Below are 26,841 nucleotides of genomic sequence, written 5' to 3' on the forward strand. Positions count from 1 at the left end.
TGAGGGGAGGATAAAAACGTGTGTGATTTAAGAAAGAAAGGTTTCACGAGCAGTTGGTGTCGAGCTTATGTGTGGAAAGGAATACTTCTTCCATTAATGTTGTCCTGCCCTCTCGATCCTGTCAGCCACGAAGGATGAGGAGGGTGAATGCAGCACCTCATCGATGGGGGCCTGAGGCAGAAGAAGCTGAGACAGAGGAGGGTGAGTTACACATCGAGCTTGCATATTTGGGATGCCGGAGAGGACTCGTCTACTGGGTCTGGGCACCTCGGGAACACAGTTGTGTGTCCCATTGTTCCAAATCACCACTGCCCATCTTCCTCATCCATTTTCCTCCACATTCTCTTGTATATTTTGGGCTGTGTGAGGTGAGAGAGAAAAGAAAAGCAGAGACTTTTCTTTTCTCCATACTTTACTATTATTTTATTTTCAAGTTCTTGTTATATGTTCCTCCCCTGAGTGATTGATGGCCAAGTCATTTGTGCAAGTAAGATTGAATAAGAATACATGTTATGGTTAAATCTGCTTTTATGTACCTTTTTCTTTCTTGCTTATAAATGATTACTTGCTTGTGTGTGTAATAAATAATTGTTTGTTGTTATTTCCAATCTGTCTCGGTTGTCTTTTCCTTTATTGGTCTGACAAAGTGTACAAGTATCATTAGACAGGAAGTTCTACCACAATGATTTGGTCTCATTAGCCAGCACACACTCACTGTAACGCTCGGCAGTAATCCAAGTGTGCGCTGAAGTCACGTGACCCGAATTAGCCGGCTTCCCACAGGTAAGGTATCATATGAAGTAGTGTAACCCTGCCCGGATTGGCCGTGCCAATCAGAGTTCGTGGTTGCCTGGAAACCTGCCGGTGCGCAGAGTTATCTGTGCCCGGAGGCCTCAGGACTGGCCATTCGAGAGGGACCCAAGTGCTCCCCTTTGTGGCGAGCCCCAAATCCCAGATCCGTAACAATATGCATGTATGTGTGCATGTATATAATATGTATGTATCATTTAACTGGATGTATGTGTGTATGTATGTACCATACGCATGTGTGTAGCCAAAATAGCGCCTCCTGGTGGTGCATGTGCCCACTCAAAAGTGGCTGGGAGTCTGAAGTTCGAATTCAATTGTTAAGATATATGTGCACACAAAATAATTTAATTTGAAAGTAATGAAATAATGCAACTATCACAGAACATGTTTATATGAGCTGCTTGTGAAGAACAGAACTTCAGTGCCCATCGGAGGCAGGCCCTTCAGATACTATTTTAAATTATTATAGTTGGATACTGTTATAACAAAAGTTTCTTGTCAAATATTTATAAACCAACAGATTGTCACCCTTTACTATAAGGCAATGAAGATTTTCCACAAGTTAATATTGGATCACTTGGGCTCCAGCATTGAATGGTCAGAACCAATAAAACCTGAACTCTGATGAAATATACTGGAAGGAATGGAAACACATCTTGAAACAATTCACACATCATTAAAATTATGAAAATATAAGTTGCTGATGCTTCAAAACCAAAATCTGAGTCTGACAGTTTGTATACACTCATGCTGTCTTTCTTCAACATTACCAACCACACACCCAAGGAATGATTGGAAAATCTTCGTCTTCCTCTAACCCATATGTTGTAAAAAAAAATCCTTCTGTGATAAGCAGATCACAGAAGCCCATTGCTTACCGGCCCAGCCAGGTAGTCTGGTTACGTAACTGTCAGAATTAGAGTGTTGGATGCAGACACGGCTGTCGATCTGGTAGAGGATGGCTGGGCACAAGTAGCTGAACTGCCTCTCCGTGATGAGGGATTCTTGATACATTCCATAGTTCCACAGAAGCTGAGTTATGTCCAAGCACTGTATTGAGACACAAGATGTTCTTCTACGGAATTTCAGATTCATGGCAAACTCATGGTTTAGGAAAATACAACTACATGCGAAAGTACAAAAAGCCTAAATATTCAACATAATAAAGAATGTAAAGTACAAGTTTGTGCAGTAAATGAATTAAAGATACCAAAAGGGAAATCAAAACAAATGCCAAGAAAAAAAAAATCATGTCTCTTTATCCAGCTGGGTTTGACAATAAGCTGGATGTTGTTTCTTGAAGGTAATCAAAATTCAGTGTCAGCATGACTGTTTCATGTCTCTCCCTGGCTATTGTCTCCCCTGGTTTGATAAGCCTGAGCCCCATCTCTTTATAAAAGGTTATTAAAAAAAATTAAGTTTTATAACTTGACTTTAATAACTTTATACAATCTATACTAAAAATTGCAATGTGTGTGTGTGTGTGTGTGTGTGTGTGTGTGTGTGTGTGTCTTCCATAACTCCAAAACCATGGAACGTAGCAACCTGAAGAATTGCATGCACACAAAGGGAACTTTAAGGAAGTGCATGGGTGAAAATTGGGTGTTTTGGTTCATTAAATCACCACTTTTGAAGATAATTAATGACCTTATTTAATTATATCCTTTATGAGGCGCATCCTTGGCCACCTCACTCTCTGGGGTCAAAAGGCATAAACTGGGTTACCTCATTGGGGTCTGAAGCCGCCATGTTTTTTGGCCTGCTTAACCATGCCGTGACTTGGAACAGGCTGCAACGATTTTTTAACGATAAAGTTTTTTTTTTCTTCACTTTCCTCACTCATATTATCGAATGCCTGTTCATCATCATTGCAAATCGCTGGGTACATTGCAATGCTTATAAACATCCGGAGACGCCAGCATTCGTGGCTTTATTTCATTTCCGCACATGCCATAACCTCAAGAATCTCTTAAACTAAGCCAAATTACAAAATTTAAGCTCCAGAATTGAACTTAGCAGCAGTTCCAACTCCTAAAATGTGTTCATTTGTCAAATTCGGACATTGCTTGGGCATTTCCGGGAGATGTTTAATATGAGAGATCATTGTTTGCCAAGCCATCTGTTCCTTATCAACAATTTCATTCCTTGCTTGAGGGCTTAAGCCACTTGCTGAGTGCCATACAGCCAATAGCAGTACAGTTCATGTTACGATCGGGATATCGAGTCGGCAGTTGTTACAAGATAGAGGTACATAGATAGCACACATGGACATGGTACATATGGGTAGAATTGGATCTGTAATGGGACTCTCCACAAGTTTGTGTGCATTCCTGTGCCATGGTAGCAAAGTTTCATCCTGTATCTTATGATGATTGGTGGTGGAGGTATTAACTTTTAACCTCAGCAACGTACGAGCAATCACGTTTTCCTTTGTCCTCATGACTGTTTATAAAGCAAATGGTGAAATTATAAGGTTATGTGATTTCTCTTTGTGAGCTTCAAAGCAAAATACACTTGATAACACTCAATTTCTGAGCTGTTTGCTGTATTAACACGTTTTCTAAATAACAGAGCCAAATTTTTTCCACCCATGACATGACAATTGGCAACTGTTTATAAGGAATAATGTTTATGCACATCTCCTTGAAATGTCTATAATGCAACATTGTTTTTAAAATTTGTTTGCTGATATTCCCCCAAAATAAGGGTGAAAGCTACTCAAGGTTTTTGGGTTGTATACAGTATGTAGCGATGTACTGTAGTTGGTAATCACACTGATACCAATCTGTCGATTACCGAAAGGGTATCGATATTGGCCAAGCACTAGTGTGTGTGTGTGTGTGTGTGTGTGTGTGTGTGTGTGTGTGTGTGTGTGTGTGTGTGTGTGTGTGTGTGTGTGTGTGTGTGTGTGTGTGTGTGTGTGTGTGTGTGTGTGTGTGTGAGTTCATAAAGCATAATATTTTCACATTTTCTCTCTGATAATGCCTGCCTCTCCCTCTCCTTCCCTCTGCTTCCTTATCCTTCCCTCTCCTCCCCCCTCTCTATCCAGCACTCTCTCGCCAGACGTTGGTGATGCCCGGAGAGTGTTTGTCTCCTGGAAGTGTTTGTCCCCGGAAGTGTCCGGGCGGTGTTTGGTTTGTTTGTCTCCGGACGTGTCCGGGTGGTGTTTTATTTATCTCGGGACGTGTCCAAGCAGTGTTTTGTTTGTCTCCGGATGTGTACAGACAGTGTGTTGTTTGTCTCCGGATGTGTCCAGGTGGTGTTTACGTCTGGATAGTGTTTATGTCCGGGAGGTGTTTGGCTCTGAGCAGTATTTATAAACGCTGTCGGGAGAAAATGGATTTTCGACATTATTTTGTTTCCATCTTGACTGTTATTCTATGCAGAATCATTTTGATGAGACAGTGTGAATTGTAATTAACATTCCACCGCATGTCTGCCTTCCCTTCCCCTCATCTCACACTGCCTTCCCTCCCCCCACCCCTCCTCACGAACTCTCTCCTCACTCCCTCTCCCTCCTCTCTCTCCCCCCCTCCACCTACTTACTCATTATAAAGATAATTTTAGGGGGTGCTCATCACAAAAAAACAACAACAAAATAAGCCTTATCAAAATGGCGACGCACCTTCTTGTTCAGCCATCTGTAAGTTCACTGGGGTCTTAAGCTGCCATTTTTTTGGGCCTGCTTAACAATGGCCTTCTCCACTCACGAGGCTCTCTCGCTGAGAAAATATGGTGATCAGGATCAGGGTCAGAAAATCGAGCCACATGTCCATACAGCCGCAGCTGACACTCACAGACTATACAGATCACAAATCTCATTTGAGTCTGTCTCTCAACTACCGCTCGTTAAACATAAAGTCTGACCAGCGAAAGCCAAGAATTCTGCAAAGAGACCTGGTACCAAAGGAGTTAATTCCTCATCTCAGATCCCTTGTCAAAGTCCAAGACTCACATCCGTAGAGCAAGACTGTAAGCACCAAGGACCTGAAGACTCAGACTTTCGTCCTGCACAGGTGCCAACAGCACCACACCCCATAATACAGTGAATCCATGACTCCGCAGGTCCGACCCAGACGTCGATTGACCTCAGATAACAACCTGTGGACTTTCTAACAATACCAGATGCCACTAACAATATTACTGCCGAGGTAAGTTAATTTCTCCGTGACCTCAACATCCTCACCACAAACAGGTACAGACAAGATGGCAGCATCCAAGATGTCGTTGAAAGCCTGCATCTTTGTTTTGACCAAGGAAACCCGTAGTCCAAGTGGCTGTGATTTCTCATTTAGTGCCTTGAGGGCCCCAACAAGGATATCCAGTGTTTCCACAAGGATGACTGCATCATCTGCGAAATCAAGGTCAGAGATCTTGACATTCCCAAGCGATACACCACAGCTTAGACATCTTCCTCAGAATCCAGTCCAAGCAAGTGTTGAAGAGTGTGGTGGCCAATACATACCCCTGACAAACTCTAGTAACAACTGAAAATATGGCGGAGGTGGAACCACCACACCTCACAGCATTCTCTATACCAGAGTATAGTTCAGAAATCAGATCGATCAACTTTGGTGGAACCCCGTGAAGACCACTGATCCTCCAGAGGGCATCCCGATTCACTGAATCAAATGCTTTGTGGAGATCAACATAGGCTGCAAGCAGCCCCTGCCAAAACTCTCATCGCATTTGGTGAGGACCCGGAGAGCAAGGATACGGTCAATCATTGACTTCTTTGGTATAAAGCCTGACTGTTCTGGGCACTGGTTGTTGAGCAGATAATGATGAACCCAATGAATAATTATCGTAGCAAAGACCTCGCCCGGCACTGAGAGCAGCATCACCCCTTGGTATTTGCAGTCCTGGCGATCACTCTTCCCTTTCCAGGGAGGAACAATGAAGCCCCTTTTCCATGCAGTTGGGATGATGCTGAAATGCTCCAAACAGAGCACAGAACTGCTTGCAACGATACCAGGACAGCATTTCCACCAGCCTTGAGAAGGTCAGCATGAATGCCACAGATCCCTGGAGCTTTACCCCCTCTCAACTGGTTTCTATGTGATGGTAAGTCCTCTCAACTGGTAATCGTCATCACCCATCACGCAATCCAACATGTTTTTCTCCATGTTTTTCCTGAAGGTTACTCCATGTTTTTCCTCCTATCATCAGAGTGGGGGGTCGCAACGACTTTCCCCAATCCCATGATCCAGTGAGCTGCCCTGCTAAGGGCAGCTGCACAGGAGGTACTCCCATGGAGTTGGTTTTCGGTTTTCTCTGCTTTTTTAGTGTGTTTTGCGGAATGAAGCGTTTTTATGGTGGCCGGAGTGCAAATCTTGCCAACAACCTCCTCAGGAAGGTTTCCTACTGCAGAACTTTCGCAGACGCAGTTGGCACCAGATGTAGCTAGGCTTTTGCTCACAAAGAGATCCTCCACCCCTTGACAGGTTTTGCTTTTCATCCTACTGGGTGTCCATCTCCATACACCCTGCTCACCAGGTGAACCTGGTGGGGGGAGCAGGTTTAGTTGCCTACACGCAACCATGAACAGGTTAGTACAGGTTTTACATGATACCTGTCGCAAGTTCCAGATCTAATCTGGCCTGAACTGACAAGCAATCAACATCCAGACACACCTGTCTCTAGATATACCAGGAAATACCATCTGTTGCTTCACTGATGGGAATATGAAGAAAAGGGGGGGGGGGAGAAAAAGAGGCAGGGGAGAGAGAGAGAGAGGGGGGGAGATAGGATGGAGAGACCATGAGGAGAGGTGGGGAAAGGGAAGGCAGCATGAGGTTAGAAGAAGGGAAGGCAGACTTGTGATGGAGCGTTAATTGTGATTTATATTCTCTTCAAAATGATTCTGCATCGAATAACAGTGAAGAGAGAAACAAAATAATGTCTGAAATCCATTTTCTACAGGTCATACTATAAATACTGCCTGGAGGCAAACACCACCTGGACATATCCAGAGATATACAGAGTCGGGACACAAATACCGCCCAGACACGTTCAGAAACAAACTCCCGTTAGCACATAAGCACCACCTGAACACATTCTGAGACAAACTCCCGTCTGGACATAAACACTGCCTGGACACATCTGGAGATAAATACCCCCCCAGACATGTCCAGAGACAAATACCACCCAGACATGTCCAGAGAAAAACATCACCAAGACACGTTCGGAGACAACACCGCCCAGACATGGCCAGAGACAAATAGCCCAGACACATCTGGAGACAAACACCGCCCAGACATGTCCAGAGAAAAACACCACCCAGACACATCCAGAGACAAAAAAACAAACACCACCGGGATAAGTCCGGAGACAAACTCACATCTGGAGAAAAACACCACCTGGACACGTCCAGAGACGAAACCAACCAGACACGTCCAGAGGCAAACACCACCCAGAAATGTCCGGAGACAAGAAAAAACACTGTCTGACATGTCTGGAGACAAACATTGCCTGGACATAAACACTGCCGGGACACATCCGGAAACAAAAATCACCCAGAGATAAACACCGCCTGGACATGTCCAGAGACAAATGCTGCACAGAAACAAACACCATCTGGACACAAATCCCATCTGCACAGAGAGAGAGAGAGAGAGAGAGAGAGAGAGAGAGAGAGAGAGAGAGAGAGAGAGAGAGAGAGAGAGAGAGAGAGAGAGAGAGAGAGAGAGAGAGAGAGAGAGAGAGAGAGAGAGAGAGAGAGAGAGAGAGAGAGAGAGAGAGAGAGAGAGAGAGAGAGAGAGAGAGAGAGAGAGAGAGAGAGAGAGAGAGAGAGAGAGAGAGAGAGAGAGAGAGAGAGAGAGAGAGAGAGAGAGAGAGAGAGAGAGAGAGAGAGAGAGAGAGAGAGAGAGAGAGAGAGAGAGAGAGAGAGAGAGAGAGAGAGAGAGAGAGAGAGAGAGAGAGAGAGAGAGAGAGAGAGAGAGAGAGAGAGAGAGAGAGAGAGAGAGAGAGAGAGAGAGAGAGAGAGAGAGAGAGAGAGAGAGAGAGAGAGAGAGAGAGAGAGAGAGAGAGAGAGAGAGAGAGAGAGAGAGAGAGAGAGAGAGAGAGAGAGAGAGAGAGAGAGAGAGAGAGAGAGAGAGAGAGAGAGAGAGAGAGAGAGAGAGAGAGAGAGAGAGAGAGAGAGAGAGAGAGAGAGAGAGAGAGAGAGAGAGAGAGAGAGAGAGAGAGAGAGAGAGAGAGAGAGAGAGAGAGAGAGAGAGAGAGAGAGAGAGAGAGAGAGAGAGAGAGAGAGAGAGAGAGAGAGAGAGAGAGAGAGAGAGAGAGAGACGCAGAGAGAGAGAGAGAGAGAGAGAGAGAGAGAGAGAGAGAGAGAGAGAGAGAGAGAGAGAGAGAGAGAGACACACACACACACACACACACACACACACACACACACACACACACACACACACACACACACACACACATACACACACACACACACACACACACACACACACAGTCGGTCTAAAAAGTAACGGGACTGAATTCACAGAAATTTTATTCCAAAAAACATATTGAAATCACAGCTTGTCCCCTTCAAAATATTTTCCCTCCAGTCTCACACACTTGTCCATCCTCTTCTTCCACGCTTCGATGCACCCTGCAAGGCTTCTTCTGGAATCCTCCGAAGCGCCGTCATCACGGCCCTTTTGATGGCCGCCACATCAGGAAATCGGGTCCCGATCACCCCCTTGAACTTGGGGAAATCGGAAAAAATCACAAGGGGCCAAGTCTGGCGAATATGGGGGTTGCTCCAGAGTTGGCACGTTCCTCTCCGCCAGAAACTGTCCGGTGCTCAGGGCACTGTGAGCAGGGGCGTTGTCATGGTTGAGCACACAGGCGTTGTTCTACCACAGATCCCTCCTCTTGTCCCGGACTGATCTCATGAGGTGCCAGAGGTTCTCCTTGTACACGTATTGATTCACTGTTTGACCCTGTGGTAGAATCTCGAAGTGGACGATGCCCTTGATGTCAAAAAACGCAATGAGCATCACCTTGACCTTCGACTTCGACACCCTTGCTTTCTTTGGTCTTAGTGCCGGACTTTTCCAGTGACAACTCTGCCGTTTGGTCTCGGGATCGTATTCGAATTTCCACGATTCATCGCCAGTAATGACTCTCCCGAGCAGATCTGGATCTTCCTCGAGGTGCTCGATAATGTCTTGACAGACAGTGACTCTTTGCTGTTTCTGGTCCTCGGGCAACAGTTTGGGGACCATCTTTGCACAAAATTTGCACATTTCGAGATTTTCAGTGATGATGCTCCAGACAGTGTCCTAGTTGATGGAAAATTCCTCAGCAATCATCTGCACCACGAGTCGACGATCTGCACGCACCATCTGCTTCACACACTCGATGTTATCCGCCGTTCTGCTCATTGAAGGTCTTCTAGACCGTGGATTGTCTCCAACCTCCTCCCGTCCCTCTTTGAACCTCTTGTGCCATTCAAATGCACGTGTTCATGACATCGTTTCTTCCCCGTAAACCTGCCGCAGAATTGCGAAGGATTCGGAAGGTGTTTTGCCAAGCTTGGTAAGAAACTTCAGATTGGCTCTCTGCTCACGACTCATAGCGCAACGGCTCAGACTAGACAACGTGTAAAGCAGGATCTGTAAAAAAAAAATTACACAATGAGCGCAGTCAACCATCACCAATCATATATATTGCTGGAATGTTGTAAAAGATTGTGACGCAACCCGTTCATTCAAGTTGTGTAAGTGGAGCACACAGCAGGCTCAGTCCCGTTACTTTTTAGACAGACCTCGTGTGTGTGTGTGTGTGTGTGTGTGTGTGTGTGTGTGTGTGTGTGTGTGTGTGTGTGTGTGTGTGTGTGTGTGTGTGTGTGTGTGTGTGTGTGTATATATATATATATATATATATATATATATATATATATATATATATATATATATATATATATATTAGTGCTTGGCTGATAGACAATTTTCCGGTAATCGGCAGATTGGAGTCGGTGTGATTCCTGACGTCAGTACATACTGTATACAGCCCAAAAACCTTGAGTAGTTTTCACTCTTGTTTTGGGTGAATTTCAAAAAACTAATTTTAAAAAACAATGGTGCATTATAGACTTTTCAAGAAGATGTGCATAAACATTATTCTTTATTAACAGCTGCCAATCATCGTGTGACCGGTGGGAAAAATTTGGCCCTGTAATTTAGAAAACAAGTTAATACAGCAACGGAAATCAGGTGTTATCAAATGTATTTTGCTTTGAAACGCACAAAAAGAATCCATATAACCTTTTCAAAGCACACCCAATTCATGTGAAATAACCAGTTGCTTTGCAATCATCTGCAATGACAAAGGAAAACAGGACTGCTCGTACGCTGCTGAGGTTAAAAGTTAAAACCTCCACCACCCATCATCATCATGAAATATGGGAAGAAACTTTGCCACCACGCTACCCGTAACCAAGCGTGCAGGCATGCACACACACCCATGGAGAGTCCCTTTACAGATACAAAGGTACCTATATGTACCATGTCTATTTGTGCTGTCTTCGTAGCAACTGCCAACTGTACATCCCGATCGGGACACAAACGGCAAGTGACTTAAACACTCAAGCAAGCACTCCAATGAAATGGCTGATAAGGAACGGCTGGCTTGTCAAGTGATAGCAAGCTGATTGGTTGTGGCACGTACCCACAAAAAACGAAACCTTGCCGGTTTATTAACATTTGCACATTTTGAATTACTTAGTCCATGTGATCTGATCCTCCAAACTCAATTTATATTTCGATGATACCCTTTATCTGTCCATGAGATTAGTTCGTGGAAAATCGCATCATAATAATGCATGAAATCACTCCAAGCTCATAATTTGAAAAAGATCACACTTGCAAAAGCGATGTATACAGAGATTCATAGTGAGTGAGGAAAGTGAAAAAAAAAACATTTGAGCACTTTATAGTTGAGAAACCATTGTGGCCAAGTCAAGGCATTGTTGAGCAGGCTGAACAAAATGGCAAATTAAATCCCCAGTGAGGGAGAGCGAGGTGGCTGAGGATGCGCCTTGAAAAAGGACATAATTAAATAAGGCCGTTAATTATCTTCAAAAGGGGTGTTTTAATTAACCCAAACACCCAGTTTTCATTCATGTACCACCTTGGAGTTCCCTTAGTATGCATGAAAAGTTTCATGGTTTTGGAGTTATGGAGGAGACAGACAGACAGACTGCCAGACAGACTGCCGGTTTGCCGGATGGACTGCCGGACTGCCACACACTAACATTTCTTGGTTTTGATGTGTGTATGCATGCAAATATTTGTGTGTGCATGTATATACAGTATGTGCGTGTACGTGTATATTTAATCCTGGTGTTGGCTTTGAGGTTAAGGTGGTTGGCTTGGGACCTTCGAGCCCTGAGTTCAAGCACCTGTCAAACATTGAATTAACACCAGTTGGGGTTGACTCGTCCTGTCATCCTTCTGAGGTCAGTGAAATAAGTATGTGTACTGGGGTAATAACCATTCAGGTAACCTGTGTTGGAGTGGTGACCAGTCCAGGACTGTATTCCTTGCCAATGAAACTGCCTTGGCAGCCCTATGTACGTTTATGGTGTGAAAGGAATGGTATTTTATGATTATGTAAAAATTTGTGTGTGTGGTCAAAGTATAACATAACATTATCTTTCCTAAATCCCCCTCCCCATCCTTTCCTCCCACATCTCTGAGATGGCCAACTGTCTGTTGCAACCATTCAGAATCCGGGTCGCGCACAAACCTCAGCAAATACTCCTTGCGTAGCTGTCCAGGCCCAAAGACAGAGCAAATAGCTTCAATAAGATGAATGTGATCGACGAATTTCCTGTCGTGACTATTATTGCTGTTTTGTTATTTCTGGATTGCTGTAAATGATATTAACCTCCAAACAGTTCCTTTACCGAAAGTAAGACCCTGAACCTGTCAGCAAATGAATGGTTTCCCGACTGCATGGATCATCAGCTGGGCACCGTTCTTCCTCAAGGTTTCAATCCTTTCAGCCCAGAACCTCTCCAAACGGCAGATCCACTACCTTGGTCATGGATCCACATCAGCAGATTACCGACATCAGTCGATCCACAACCTCAGTTGTGTCCAAGCAGTCAGTCAACTCATCAGTGCAACATCACGAAATAGACTCTAAACAAACACACACACGGGAATTGCAATCGTCTCGTGTTCCCTTCGGGGTGAGACTAAAAAGAGGACCCTTGCATCAACTTTGACATTTTAATCTTTTAAAACTGACAGTCAATGCAAAAAAAAAAACAAGATCATTATGCTTACCTCCTCATGAATGTGATCTTCAAAATGATCACCGACCATGATGATCCCTCTGTCAGATGGATTGTCTGCATCTGAAGGCACAAACGTTTCATTCTCTCCAACATTCATTTCCGGCTCTTCACTCCCATGGGGAATATTCAAACCTTCATCTTCTCTTTTCCAACGATTTATTTGCCTGTTCTTCACATTCCTTTTAGCACCTTCTTGAAGTTGCAACGGCCGCAAAGGTGAAATATCCTCGGGTATGTCCCTGTCTGCTTCAGTTTTTTCACGAGCTTCCTTTAAACCCAACTCCATCAGATTGTCACTTTCTGGAGCAATCACCCGAATATTTTTTCGGTCTCCGATTTCTCTCGAAGGCCTCACCCCTCGATTTCGGCCATTTGTTAAAGTATGCTTACTTTTCTGATAATCTCCAATCCCACTGCCCTCCACGACATCCTGACTAATTTTCTCCTGAATGTCCTTTGCGGAACTGCTTAAACCACGGTGGAGAATATCCTCGCTATTACGTTCATGTTGATGCTCCGTAAGATCATGGTGCTCTTGAAGATTACCCCGTTTTCTGCCTTGTTCAGTTTTGTGGTAAGCATCATGTTTGTGCTCATCATGAGTGGGCAGCATATGAACTTCTCCAATGCCAAGACTGTCCAGTAAATTTCTGAGTCCGTCCACAGAGAGTCTCCCACTATTCCCGTAACGGATAAAAAGCTGCCGTAAGTAGTACTTCTGCTCGTGTATGGCAATGGGCTCTTTGACTTGATGGTCTCCACCACTTATACTCGTCATTACATCCGGATAAGCAGCTTGTTCCTCAAAACTGCTGTGCAGTTTTTCCACCGGCACAGCCATGCATGAATCATTGTACACATGGTAAAAAATGAGGAGACCGAGGCTATAGTAATGTCCAGAGATCCTCATCTTGAAGAACCTGGAAGACAAGTGCCAGTTTAAATATTTTAAAATCTTTGCAAATACAAGTAGTTACTAGCTGGCATATTGCAATCATTGAAATTTCTTTAACAGCTCATGTGTTCATCGCCATAAAATCAGGATTTTCTCTTGCTCTAATAGTGATGGCATTTCGTATCATAAATAATTGTGTACAGTAATCATTAAATTAGCTTGACAAAGTAACATGACTTGACTTGACAAAGCAACTTCCCATGTTTATCATATTGTGAACAAAAGGGTGGCTCAAAATGATCATAGCTTGGGATATTTAAGACTCAAGAGTTTCCCTAAAGTTTTTGTAGCAGTGCAATTTCCAATACCGCACAACCAATAATTGTTATTACCCTATGAATGTGTATTTTAACCACAATGAAGTGCTGAGTTATTATGAACCAATGCTTTATTCTAGCAGTTGAGGTCATATCTATATTTTAATCATCGATACATTATGCACATTGGGGTTGGTGGGTGTAAAATGAGAAAAATAAAATAAAATCAGAAAACCATTGAAAAACCAGAAACAATCACAGCCAACAAGGCCTTTGTCTATTGCTCAAAGGAGTCCCGCAATCCGATATGGGCTGGCACCACAGCATCACGTCTGCATCTCTTGGATTCCGTGCAATTCAAAACTCTCAACATTATTGATACATCTCACGATGAGACCAAAGCACAAAGCTTGTTGATCTCACATCACAGACAGGTCAGCAGTCTCAGTTTTTTTTTTTACAACCTCTCCTCTCTCAGCACTCAAACCTTCCCCAGCAACTCCATGCCACATGAGTTCCTCCAATAACCACCTCCTGACTAAAATTCCAAAATCAACCACAAAAGCAGTTCACCGCTATTCTATGTTTGATCCCCCAACCCTCATATTTACCCACATTATCTCCCCCCCCCCGAAAAAAAATCAAACCGAACACAACCCTTTTATTTGCAGGTTATGGTTGTGTTTTTTTTTTTTTTTTTTTTTTTCTCTCTTTCTCTCTCTCTCTCTCTCTCTCTCTCTCTCTCTCTCTCTCTGTCTCTGTCTCTGTCTCACACACTCACACACTCACACACTCACACACTCACACACTCACACACTCACACACTCACACACTCACACACTCACACACTCACACACTCACACACACACACACACACACACACACACACACACACACACACACACACACACACACACACACACACACCTTTTCGTTTTCATTAATTCCTTTGTTTATTGTACCTGTCTGTGGCCCTATTGCTCCACTGCCAGTTCATCACATGATACCCCCCATCACATTGCTCTTCCATGAGGCTCAATCTTGTCAAGAAATAATGGGGGAAGATTGGGCAGAAGAGGAGGGAGATGTAAAAGGAGGATGGGTTGGGGGAATGGAAGGGGTAGGATGGTGATGTTGCATTAAGTGGGAGGATGATTCAAATGTTTTGTTATTCTTGAAAATACAATAGGTGCTGATATATAAAATTAAATGGAATCAAGTTAAGTTTTTTTTTTAACATCGAGGTTTTCATCAAAAAAGCATGACATGTCACTGAGCAGAATTGAAAGGAGAGGGAAGAAAAAATAATTAAATTCAAAATTTGTAATCAACAATATGCAGTAGATGAAACATTTTGTGGAAAAGATAAATAAAACAGAGAAGAAAAGGAAGTTAAAGTCAGGGAGGAAGATAGATTAGCAAAAGTCTGTGTCACAAAAAAAACAAGAAGAAAAAACAAGACATTTTGAAGGAGGTTTGATGGTAGAGAGAGTTGGAACAAAGTAAATCGGTAGAGCACTCAGTAGAGCGTATACATACATATACCAGGCTGAACAGTGTATGTTTTGCATCTCACTGATAGGCCGGATCTGCATCCGGACCTGAACTAAAATCTAATCAGCTTGTTCTTGTCACGTACCAAACTCATCCATCGAGTTTTGTCCATAACTTTTTGAGCTACCGTGCTTTGTATGCATCGTTTTGGGCCCAATCTCTCAATGGTGAAGAATCACAAAAACAATTCAAGGATCCTGATTCGGATCTTCATTAAAAAAAACATCGAAACAATTTGTCCTTGTCATGCACCCAACGTCCTGTCCACCAAATTTTGTCCGAATCCATCCATAACTTTTTGAGATATCACAGACAAACAAACAAAAAAAACCAATGTCCCGTATCTTGCCAAAAGGTGACCACGTGTGACTTCTTTAAGGTCACACTGAGGTGAACAGAGCTGCTATCCACCAGGAGCGACTCCTTGAGGAATATCTGCCTACGAGAGATTCCGATGAGAATCGTTCTACAGAGTAACCATGAAAAATATGCTTTTGCCTCATAACGTCACCAAATGATGTCATAATGTATCAAGCTTGACATATCTAGAAAGCACTCATCGAGGTGTTCAATTTGAGGTACTACCCGATATGGTTCCTAAAACTTGAAAATTTGACCTTGGGGTCAAATATGTTTGGCCTAAAGGCCTGGTCACACCTTGACGTTTTAGCCAGCGATGGCAACGTATTAAAATGTATGTAAAACGCTGGCTGACGTTGAACTTTTGATGTTTTTTTTTAAGATTCGGACGTATTCATAACGAGTTGGTCGTATGCATAACATATTAGTAATGGACACAGAACGTTTCGTTGTGTTATAGATAACTTATACCAACGAATGCTGAACCTGTTGTCGGCCTACACAACCTATGCCCAACGATAGTCTAACTTAGGCATAGCGCGTTGCACGCATCGCCGACGATGTTGTGACGTAGCCTATTAAAAGGCTGACGCACAACGATTCGAATCATAACTGCCGTAGAAATGGAAGTGACAACATTGCGGTCACACCTTGGTGATCTTGCCAGCGTATGCCGACCTAAGAAAAATGTGTCTAAAACGTTGGGGGCACGTCAAATACAGTATGAGTAAGTTTGGTATACGTGAGTAGAACGCTAAAGTACGCTATCATACGTCGTAGTAAGTAGAGTACGTCAAGAAATTTTAAACATGTTCAAAATTTTACGACGTACTTGGCGTATGACACACGTTCCGCATGCGATGGGGATAAGTCTTACACACGATATGTGGATGCTTACACACGTCCACAAAGGCTACTTATAAGCTACTCATAAGTCGAAACACGTCGCGGTAATGTCTTTTTTACGCGAAACTTATTTCTAACTTATGTTTGACGTGCTTTGAACCAATTCTTTACGTAGTCCCAACACACATCGACGTATGTAGACGTATTCCAATGACGTCTTCCGGTCGACAAAAAAAATAAATGAATGTGTTTCTAGCTTACAACCGCCATATAAAGACGTGTTCCCAGCGGTTTTGGGAATTGGTATATAAAAATGCTGCTCATAAAAGGGGAACCCAACAGTGTTTTCGAGTTCCTTTTTGAGTCGATGTCCATGCCAGCAGGAACAGTAACAGTATCAGTATCAGTATTAGTATTAGTATTAGTATTAGTATTAGTAGTAGTTTGTTCATGTTGGTAGTAGTAGGTGAGTGTGAGGGGGAGGGTGTGGGTTATGATGGATCCTCCTTGCGTCCGCGTGTCCACGGGTAGGTTCATAGGCTGCCACTCAACGATTTAAATGGCTGCATCTCCACTATTGAAAGTAGACGCTTGCGCTAAACAATTTAATTGGATTTTTTTTTTACACTCAACGACTTTTAAACGGTACCACTCACCTATTTTCATTGTTTACAATGAACGATTTAAATTGCTGTCACTCGCCTTTGTTTTTTGACGCTGGGGTTTGGAAATTTTAATCGTTTCTTCTGAACGTGTTAAAACGCTCAAACTCGACTATTTTAAATAGACGCTGCCGATGGACAATTGGAATCATAGCCAAGCTAGACATCGAAGTGTGAACATCCTCGTCATGCCGAAGAAAAGTTTGAAGAATGCTGCAAATAAGTGTCCTGGTCGTGGCCGTGGACGCTGACGCAAGGACGATCCATTATACCGACGTCTTTCAGCCTATGAGTAACTTAAAAGTAACGTCTGTCGATGTGTGGCAACGATCGCGTAACGTGCCAACAACACGTTAATCATAGGTTAGAAATAAGTTTCGGGTACGCTAAACATTACCTCGGCGTGTCTCAACTTATGATTAACTTACAAGTAGCATGTGTTGACATCTGTCAACGATCGCAGACCGTGCATACAACTTGTGGCCAGCGTAGCGGAACGTGTGAGTCATACGCCGGCATACGTCGTGAAATTTCAAGCATGAAAAAATTTGAGGACAACCGAAAAGTACAACGTTTAAAGCCAACGTACAACGATGTATGGCAGTGTTTTTCAGCGTGCTCTCAATGTTATCAAAACTTACCCATAACGTATTCAACGTGTGCCAGCGTTTTAGAAAAAAAATTCAAAAATCGGCATACGTTGGCTAAAACGTCAAGGTGTGACCGGGCCTTAAGGCGTTAAGCATGAAGGTCAAGGCCAATCGCCACCAAAAATTAATCAGCTGAGCGCCAGACCATGAACTATATTCCCATAAAGTTTGAAGACGATCCGATCAAAATTACTCAAAAAATAAGGGTTTCGTCGACTCCCCTGATTTGCGACAAAGTGACCTTGACCTTTGACCTTCAAAATTTTGTGCGCTGAAAGGGACCTCTATAGGCCTCTGATGTGTGAAGTTACAAAAATTTCCAATGATAACTGTGCTCAGCAGAATTTTTTATACATGATTACAGACAAACAAGCAAAAAAAAACAAAAAAAAAAAAAAATAAAACATACAAGCTGACGAAACATATCTTGCAAAAACTTCGTTTTGGCAACATAATAAACAGACATACAAACATGGGTGAAAACATAACCTCCGTCCACCTTCAGTGGCAGAGGTAATGAGCAGGAAAATGGTGACAAATAGGGGGAGCATATTTCAAAAAAGTTCAAACATGAGGTGACAGTTTTTAAAAGTGTAAAAGCAGAGTAAGGAGACCTACATGTGCAGAACATAGAGAACAGATTGTGCTAGCAATGTATGATTATTGAGGCCATTTATGGCTTTACAAATGATGAGTATGATTTTATGGATGATTCTTTGTTGACTGGAGCCCATCAAGCTATGGAAGAAAGCATATGATTTGACAATACTTGCGTGACTGTGTGATGATACTTGCAGGATAACTCCGAGCAAATTGAAGATGATTAAGTGAGTTAGGAAGCTCTACAAATATTACAATAATCAAGGCGAGCACTGATCAAGTCCAGCATTTTCCAATCGATACAATTACTAATTTTGGCAAATATTGTGCAAATGGTACATTGTCTCTGCTGGCTATGAGCCAGAGAGCAATAGACGTCTGGGTCAGGCTTGGGGAGTCATGGATTCATTGGATCGTGGGGTGTGGCGCTGTCGGTACCTGTGCAGGACGAAAGTCCGAGTCTTCAGGTCCTTGGTGCTCCCAGATGTGAGACTTGGACTCTGCCAAAGGATCTGAGATGAAGAATTACCTCCTTCGGTACCAGGTCTCTTCGGAGAATCCTTGGCTATCGCTGGTCGGACTGTGTCCATCGAGCGGTTGCTGAGAGAGACTCAAATGAGATTTGTTACCTGCATAGGGCGTGAGCGTCAGCTGCAGCTGTATGGACATGTGGCTCGTTTTTCTGACGCTGATCCTGCTCACAAGATTCTTTCAGTGAGGGAGCCCCGTGAGTGGAGGAGGCCAATGGACTGACCACGTGCCTCGTGGTTGCAGTGGGTTGATCAGCATCTCAAGGCGATGGGGACGAGCCAGGCATCTGCTTGGGGAATGGCCAGACGGAGGCCCCTGGAGTCCCGGCAGAAAGTGGACGCAGCGATGCACTGCTCCGGCACATGCTCCCCTACCTGACCTGATTCATTGTGGATTTGCATATTTTTGAATGTGAACATCAAAACTTAATGTTGAAGCATAATATATTTCAAGATCACAGACATGGTCAATAAGAATATTTTGGACTGTAAGGTCACTGTAATAGACTGTAAGGTAAATGTAATAGATGACAGCAAGGTCACTCTAAAAAATTGGATTTTCTTGAAAGGAGATGGGGAACCCACTCCAAGTAAGTCATTCTTTGTGTCATTTAGCTTGAGGCAATTGGTGTTTAGCCACAATTTGACATCACCAAATAGTGTAACAAAAAGCAGTTCAAGCAAAATTTGTCTCGATACAATTTGGTATCATCAGCATAAAAATGAAAAGCAGTGTTGTGTCGATGAATGAGGATACCAAATGGGTGAAAAGTGGTCCAATAACTGAGCCTCGAGGGACCTTAATTTTTTTGGCCAAGTTTGAACTCCTGTATTCTCAACTATCAACGCATCAGACTTTTATCAAACGAAGCAGACCAGGCGCGAAGGGCTAGACTATCGGACCTTGCGCATGCGTACTGTGGAATCCCGAATGACGTCGCAGATTTTCATATACAACTGGATGGTCTCTTGGCAATACAAGGATTGAGGAGGAATGCTGCCATTCACATCTGTAAACCGGATAAAGTCACCGGAGTTGTAATCATGAATAAGATTGATTACATTGACAAGATGATTGACATCCTGAAAGACTAAACCAAATTTAAATATCTGGGCGGTGTAACGGAACATGATCGCACACCTCAGGTGGAAGGTCAGATCGTCAAACGACTGTTGCAGCTTCTCAAACGTGGAGAACTATCAAAGGAGGTGTACGACAGAGTTAAACCTGTTGGAGCCCAATGTCCAAGAATGATCATCGGGTGCAACACATTTTTGTTCATTATATCAGGTGAGTTTTAAAATGTAACACTATCGGCCAACAAGCATCAGTCACCTGCAATTTATGATTATGCATACCTTGTTCTGCATTGTAAATAAAGTTCAACCTTTGTTGGCTTTATTTTGAGATACCATTCACACTAATAAAATTAAGATGCGCCATGTCCTTGAGAGCATTACAGATCTATGGAGGTCACCAAACATCAATAATCGATCAATAATCATCACGAACATGCATGCCTCCAGTGGGATTAAATAGAGCAATGCCGCAAACATTACTTCCAGTTTCAATTGAACAGATGTCATGAGAGTGTCTCCTTTCTCGTTAAAAAGCATGCATCTCATAGGGGACCCAGGTAAGTGAATGAAAATCAATAGAACACTCAAGTAGCTAATTTTGCTTTTCTGCAAGCACTCAGCCACGTCTGGACTTGCAAACAATGTGTAGAGAATAGAGCACGGGGGTAAGTTCAGATGTACAAAGGTAAGTCAAAAAGCTAAAGGTTACAGAGCCAAAAGCACAACTTCTGGTCAAATGGAATCAGGAAACTCAACGATTAGCTGGCAAAACTGGATGACACCAGCTGGACAATAACATATCTAAAAAGTTGAACACCTGTGCGCTGCCACATGAACATTCCTTCCAGGTTGGGGGAAATCGTTTTTTTTTGACTCCCTTTCATATTGCATTGGGAACAGATGTTTTCTAGATACTTCAAAACACAACGTAATTATTACATAAACCGCTCTTACCTGCTGAGCTTAAAGCTTTGACAGTCCCTCTTGAGCTCTTTAGTTTTGAAATTGTGGCCTTGGTAGTTGTTCTCAAACTGTTCATACACTGCTGCTGTACTTTGTGCGGTGTTAATGTCCTTCTTATCTCGACTGATTGGTGTTGGCACACAATACACAATCAGAGAGGTTGCTTTCTCAGATGTGACATCATATTATAACCATATAAGATCGCAGGTGCCACTTTAGATTGCTGGCGATGCGACAAAACACACAATGTTCATCTTGTTTTGGCCATTTATTACCCTCACCAAAGGAGAGGGTATTGTGTTTGGGTGCGTTTGTTTGTTACTTGCAAAATGGAAGATTTTTCAAGTATATTGCTCAGTCCATTTTGCTATTCTGTCTGTCTCTGTTTTTTCTGTTCGTTTGTCTGTTTGTCGCCGACAGGTCACAATTTCAAACCGATCTTCACCACATGGTAGAGTTTGTCATAAGGAGGAAGCCGATTGTTTTTGAGGTCACAAGGTCCACAGAGGGCCAAGGTCAACAACTATGGTGGTATTTCTGAAATCCTCAATTTTCATCCGATTGACTTGAAATTTGAAGAGGATTTATATTTCAGGTCATTAAAATTCACCCAGCCAATTGTTTTTGAGGTCAACATTGACCAAAAGGTCAACAACATAGGCCCAAGGTCAACAACTAAGGTGGTATTTCTAAAATCCTCAATTTTCATCTCATTGAATTGAAATTTGAACAAAATTTGCACATGAGGTCACTGAATTCAACCACAAATTATTTTTGAGGTCAAATTTGTTTTATGGATTTTGCAAAGGACATCTTCCTGTTTGTTTGGTTGTCCGCACAGAACTTTTGTGTTTTTCTCCATAACCGCTTGTTGGATTGAGACGAAATTTTCACTATAGGTGCGACTACTCATCCAGAATGTTGTCATTATAATTATAACGTCATAGGTTACGTGGTGTGCCAGCCATGTTGGAAAAATGGGAAAAATTTAGACGTCTGTATCTCTAAAGCCTCACTAAGGAAAAAATTGAAACTTGACACATCGCAAGTACTCCTCATGGGGAATAAGGTAATTTTTTCATGTCAAGTTTCAATTTTTTCATGATCAGTATGAAAAATTTTGAGGGTCATCTATGAATAAAATGGTCACAGAAAAAAAAATTGATGACATTATCAGTCACATGATTTGGCAGCCATTTTTTTTTAAACCTTCAAAAATCTTCTCTGAAGTGGCTGAACAGATGGAGGCGAAACTTTACAAGTGTGACCGCCTACGCATGAGGAACAAAAGGTTCACACATACGATGTCATAGGTCACATGGTTTGGCAGCCATATTTGATTTACCCTAAAACCTATAAAAAAAATCTTCTCCAGAATGGCTGGACAGATCGAGGGGAAACATCACACAAATGTACCCGAAGCCATGGGTGTACAAGTTTGTTAAGGAATAATTGATAGGTCACAAGGTTTGGCAGCCATATTGGATTGAAGAAAAATATTAAATAATGTTTTCTCTGGAACTGCTGAATCAATCGACATAAATCTTCAAATTTATTGGATGGATGGTCTGGCAGCCATAATTATTTTTTTGATGTGGGTCCTTTTTGATTTTTTTTTTGAAAATGTATTTTTTTGATGAAGGCTCACTTGGCTGTGCCTGGATGGGTTTGAGGGTGGAGGAGTAGCAGCTGAAATGTGAATCCTAACCAGGTTCCTCCTGGTGACTTCATCTTTGCTTTTTGCTTGTTTGGGTTCCTTCTGATTGTGCAAATGTAGGAGTGTACCAATTTGGAATTCCATATGATATGAATTGAAATTATTTAATCCCATTCTGAATTCAATTGAATAATAATGAACTGGAAGGGCACTCGGTAGAGCACATACCTCCGCCATATAATGCCTGATCCATGAGAACATATTGGGCCCAATACATTTTTGAAATATCATGTTATGTATCATTTTTGGCCCTATTTCTCAATGGCGAAGAATCACTTAAAAAAGTTAAATAATTCCCGCATCCAGATCCGGATTCAGATCTTCACCAAAACTGAATTAATTCTTCCTTCTCACACACCCAACATGTCTACCAAGTTTCGTCTGAATCCGTCCACAACCTTTTGAGATATCATGCTCTATATCGTTTTTGGCCCTCATCTCTCAATGGTGATGAATCACTTTAAAATTCTAGTAGTCAAATCCGGATCCAGAGCTTCACTAAAATATAATCAGTTCATCCATGTCACACACACCGAATCTGTCCACAAAATTTCATCTAAATCCGTCCACAACCTTTTGAGATATCCTGTACACAGACAAACAGACAAACAGACAGAAAGGGGCGAAAACATAACCTCCTTCACCTTTGGTGGCAGAGTAAAAAACGTCATGGGTCAGGGTCAGGTGTCCGATGAAAGTGGGGCGTCTTGGTTCCCGGTCATCACTGTCAGCAGTGGCAGTTCTAGTTATGAAGTGGCAGTTCTAGTTATGTCACTTATTAATTACGTAACACACCAGTACACAAACACAACACAAAACTACATAGCACACAACACAAAACACCACAGAAAACAAGTCCCAGTGAGGGTCTGCAATCTCTGATTGCTCTTTTTCTTGTCAATTTTGTTTGACTGTCAGACAAGCAGACAAACTATAAATTTACCTTGATCCTCTCTGTGCCTGCACACTCGGGGTGACATTCCGCACAATTTGCCAAATTCAGAGCCAAAGAAATGCTAAGCTGCAGGTTCATGCTCCAATCCATGTTCCGATTCACATTGTACAGTATTCAAAATGGAAAATTCAATTGAAATTAAGAAGTTCCTCAATCATAGACTGACGTCTGCAGACAGACAGTCAGACAAAGTGAACCAATTTCTTTACCCCACTTTTCGCTTCACACGCGCATGGTAAATATAATAAATGGGTTATTCATTTGTAGAGAGGTATGACACAAAAGTGGCACTCTTATGCTCCTGATAATTAATGAACAAAATCTTTATGCAGAGTAAAATCCAATATGCGGAATAAAATGGAAAATACTTGTTAAAAGAGGCTTTTAATTGCTTTTCTAGCACAATCTGCCACTTGAAAAGTCAGTTTCACTCCAAGGCCCCCCTTCCCTTCTAGGCAATGCAGTATTTATTATTTTATATATAATGTCGAGGCTAGTATAAGAGCGAACACACAGAATGTATAACAAGGGGAGCAGGAGACAAGAGGGACGGGAGAGGGAAGCACAAAACAGTGGGGGAATAGACACATTAGGAGATCTGTGGAAGGGAGAGGGATGGGGCAGGGAACACAGAGTATACAAAATGGATACGACAGGGACGTTTAGGAAGGAAAGCAGGGACTATGAAGGAGGTGGGTTTGGGGTGGATTAACGGGGGTAGAAAAGATCATGGTTTTGGATGGGAGAAGATAAGAGATGGTGGTGAACAGCTATTTTGAAGTCCTGGAGGGAAGAGTGGGATTGAAGAGAGTGTGGGAGTTTGTTCCAAAGGTGGGGAAAAAAGAGGAATGAAAGAACGAAGGTGAGCAGTGATTCAGCTTAATTCCACTGTCACATTTAAGCCAAAATATGACCTCAAGCATCTGACTCAGAATTGAGGATCAAGAAAGATTGAAGTGACACAGGGCAAAAAGGCAGAGCAACAACAGTGGGTTAGCAGGGTTACAGTTGGACACAATTAGCAAGGGAATGAATGAATGAACAGGAAGAGAGAAGTTGAGGGGTTGAAAACAAGAACCTGCAATTTGGAGGGTTTTGTTTGGAAGGAATAATGAGGGAAATATATAATGTGGATAAGGTTAGGGGATGACAAGACGGTGATGCACTGCCTGCTTGAAGACCCGGAGGAAACAGTGGAAAAGAACAGTCTCTGAAAGACAGTTCCATAGATGGGAGAAAAAAAAAAGGAGCAAAAGTTGAGGCATGCAGTTAGCCTGCATTTTGGAAGTTTAACCAGGAGGGGTTACTGGGAGAACACAATAATGCCAGAGTTGTTTGGGATGGTCACAGGGCTGAGAGAGCTGAGCAAGCTAAACCAGAACATAGGCTGTACATCACCGAGGCCATCGACCTGCCTGTGATGTGAGAGCAGCAGACCTTGTGCTTCGTTCCCAAAACAGGAGATAATTTTGAGAGCTATATGATTCGACCAAATCCAAAAGAGACAGATGTGATGCCTGGGTGCTCGTCCGTAAGAAAGACTACTCAATACTCCGAATGCCTTTTAGGTTGTGAGTAGTTCAGATCTTTCAAGGAAAGACTTGGAATGATGAGGTATGCCGAGTCTGCGACTAGCTTTGGTGGCCAACTCTTCTTTGTGATCGGCGTGAGAGAAGGCTTTGCTGATGGTAAGGCCGAGATATTCAAGAGACTGAACCTCAACCGGTCTTGATTAAACAAAAACGCATCAAAAAACATTCCTCCAATGCTTTTAAAGAAGGATAAATTCCCTTGAAATGAGGTATAAAGAAAAGAAACATTTGATCATGGCATGATTAACGATTATTTGTGTTGATTATTAACAATATATTGAGAAATATGTTCAACAAACAAACGGGCCATAAAATACATCGTTTTTTTTCACCCTCTGTCAAAGTCCAAGTTCCTTTGCAACAGCTAAGTGATAATGCTACTCATGCCTCAGTTCAGAACTTCATAATATGGGACACACACTGCTCATGATATAAGAAGATGCTAAAATTGGTTACTTGAAAACCTCAGTCAAGCCTTTGTTTACTGAAACTTCTGGGTTGAACCTGCTCCGTTATTCGTCCACTACCAGATTCAGCAGAGGGGACGACCTGTCGCAACCTGTCCACAAAGTTTCATTGGTTTGCTCCCTGTCTGTCCGTCTGTCGTCTGTCTACCCATTCATCACACGTGCGGTTTTTCAGTTTTTTCCCCCATAACCTTCAACATATTCAACTGCAACTTGGTACATGGCTTTATTATGATAGGTTAAAGAACAAGTCCAAGTTTCAGGGCGTTTCGTCAATCTTTCCAAGTTATAGTGGGGCAACTTAGCAAAATATAGCATAAGAATTGTGCATTTTGTAAGGAAAGCACCAAATTTGGCACACTAGTAGCCTATCATATTATGAACAGATTTAGATATTGGGCCATCTCAAATTCAGCCGCTGATGGCTGTGGCAGACATTTTTCAAAATGGCTGCCAGTGGTTACTGTTATGACGCATATCTGCTTTACTGGAGAGGAATGCAGGTTGATAGTGAAAGTTTATTTCCTAATAATGGTCAAAGAAAGTAACAATTTGATTTGGTTGAGGAAAAAAAAAGTTAAAGTGGACTAATTAGTCTTATTAAGACACAGATTCTGAATGAAAACCAATGATAAACATTCATAGCACTATTGGCTTGGCACGTGGTAGTAGAAGTGGTGTGCGTGCATATTGACCCCGGAATCGCACACGGTTGAGTTGCCAGCTTCCACTTGTTGACTCGATTCATTGTTATTTTGTTCTGTACCCATAGAGTTCTCTATGCTATCCCATTGTTAACCGTAGTTCATCAAGTTGAGTTGGGTTTGCGGGGTGCAGTTTAGTCATAGGATTATCTCAGTCACGGATTACCGGGTTACGAGGTTCTGCATATATTTCCGTTCTGCCTTCACGGCGCCAGTTCCAGTTTGCTACTGAGTGAGGAAGTTCTCTCTTCGTACCGGCGTGTTGGCAAGATATTTTTACCATGATAACTCGTTAGTTTTCGGGTTATCTTCGTTCGATTGACGGCAATGCCAAACCATTTGTAAGTAGTTTTCCATTGTAGTTTCCATTTTCATGGCTAAGCCAATTTGTTTTGGTCAGTTTGTTGAGTAACCCTTCCGTTTTCTGAAACTGCGTTTTTATTGACTCTTACAGTCAAGCACAACACATCTCAGCACATCAGCTCGGAGTAACCTAAATATGGATGAATTCGGTCATATTGGGAATGAAGCCATGTAACTCAGATGATGGGTGTGAATTGTCTATGTGCCGTCACCGGCGTCTGTAGAAGATTTTACAAGTGGCAATAGTATTTATGACTATGGGCTAGGAGAATCAAGCGTGTCCTCCAGCTCTCTCCGATGGAGAAAGTCTCCATCTAGGTACGAAGAGTGATCTCCTCAAATACTTTGAAGAGTTCTCCAATGCCCAATCAGAGGCTCCTGATACCACCAGCCTAGTTCTTGATGGGGCAGTCATTGTCCAGATGCTGAAGCCTGCGGTAGCCAAGAACTTTGATGACTATGCCCAGGATGTCTTCA

The 26,841-nt window shown here is 42.6% G+C and overlaps 2 protein-coding genes across 5 annotated transcripts in view; one reads left to right on the top strand and one right to left on the bottom strand.

The window, feature by feature from the left end:
• Positions 1 to 26,841, bottom strand: part of LOC147022007 (zinc transporter ZIP5-like) — a 155,102-nt gene that overhangs the window by 92,346 nt on the left and 35,915 nt on the right. For 3 of the 4 annotated variants that reach the window (XM_085892541.1, XM_085892539.1, XM_085892540.1), the window contains 2 exons: positions 12,099 to 13,029; positions 1,689 to 1,860 (listed from right to left, as the gene is read on the bottom strand). In XM_085892541.1, the coding sequence (XP_085748667.1) occupies positions 1,689 to 1,860; positions 12,099 to 13,019 (1,093 nt within the window). In that variant the 5' untranslated portion in view covers positions 13,020 to 13,029. Of the gene's footprint in view, positions 1 to 1,688; positions 1,861 to 12,098; positions 13,032 to 20,567; positions 20,658 to 26,841 lie in introns of those variants that run through there. The other variant, XM_085892542.1, reaches the window with a different exon arrangement.
• LOC147022008 (uncharacterized) overlaps positions 19,233 to 26,841 on the top strand; it is a 111,066-nt gene continuing 103,457 nt past the window's right edge. The window contains exon 1 of the mRNA XM_085892543.1: positions 19,233 to 19,814. Coding sequence (XP_085748669.1) covers positions 19,765 to 19,814 — 50 coding nt within the window. The 5' untranslated portion in view covers positions 19,233 to 19,764. The remainder of the gene's footprint in view (positions 19,815 to 26,841) is intronic.

This window comes from Eptatretus burgeri, chromosome 8, assembly GCF_056783735.1.
Source record: "Eptatretus burgeri isolate ZD-2024b chromosome 8, Ebu_testis_v1, whole genome shotgun sequence".
Lineage (NCBI taxonomy): Eukaryota > Metazoa > Chordata > Myxini > Myxiniformes > Myxinidae > Eptatretus > Eptatretus burgeri.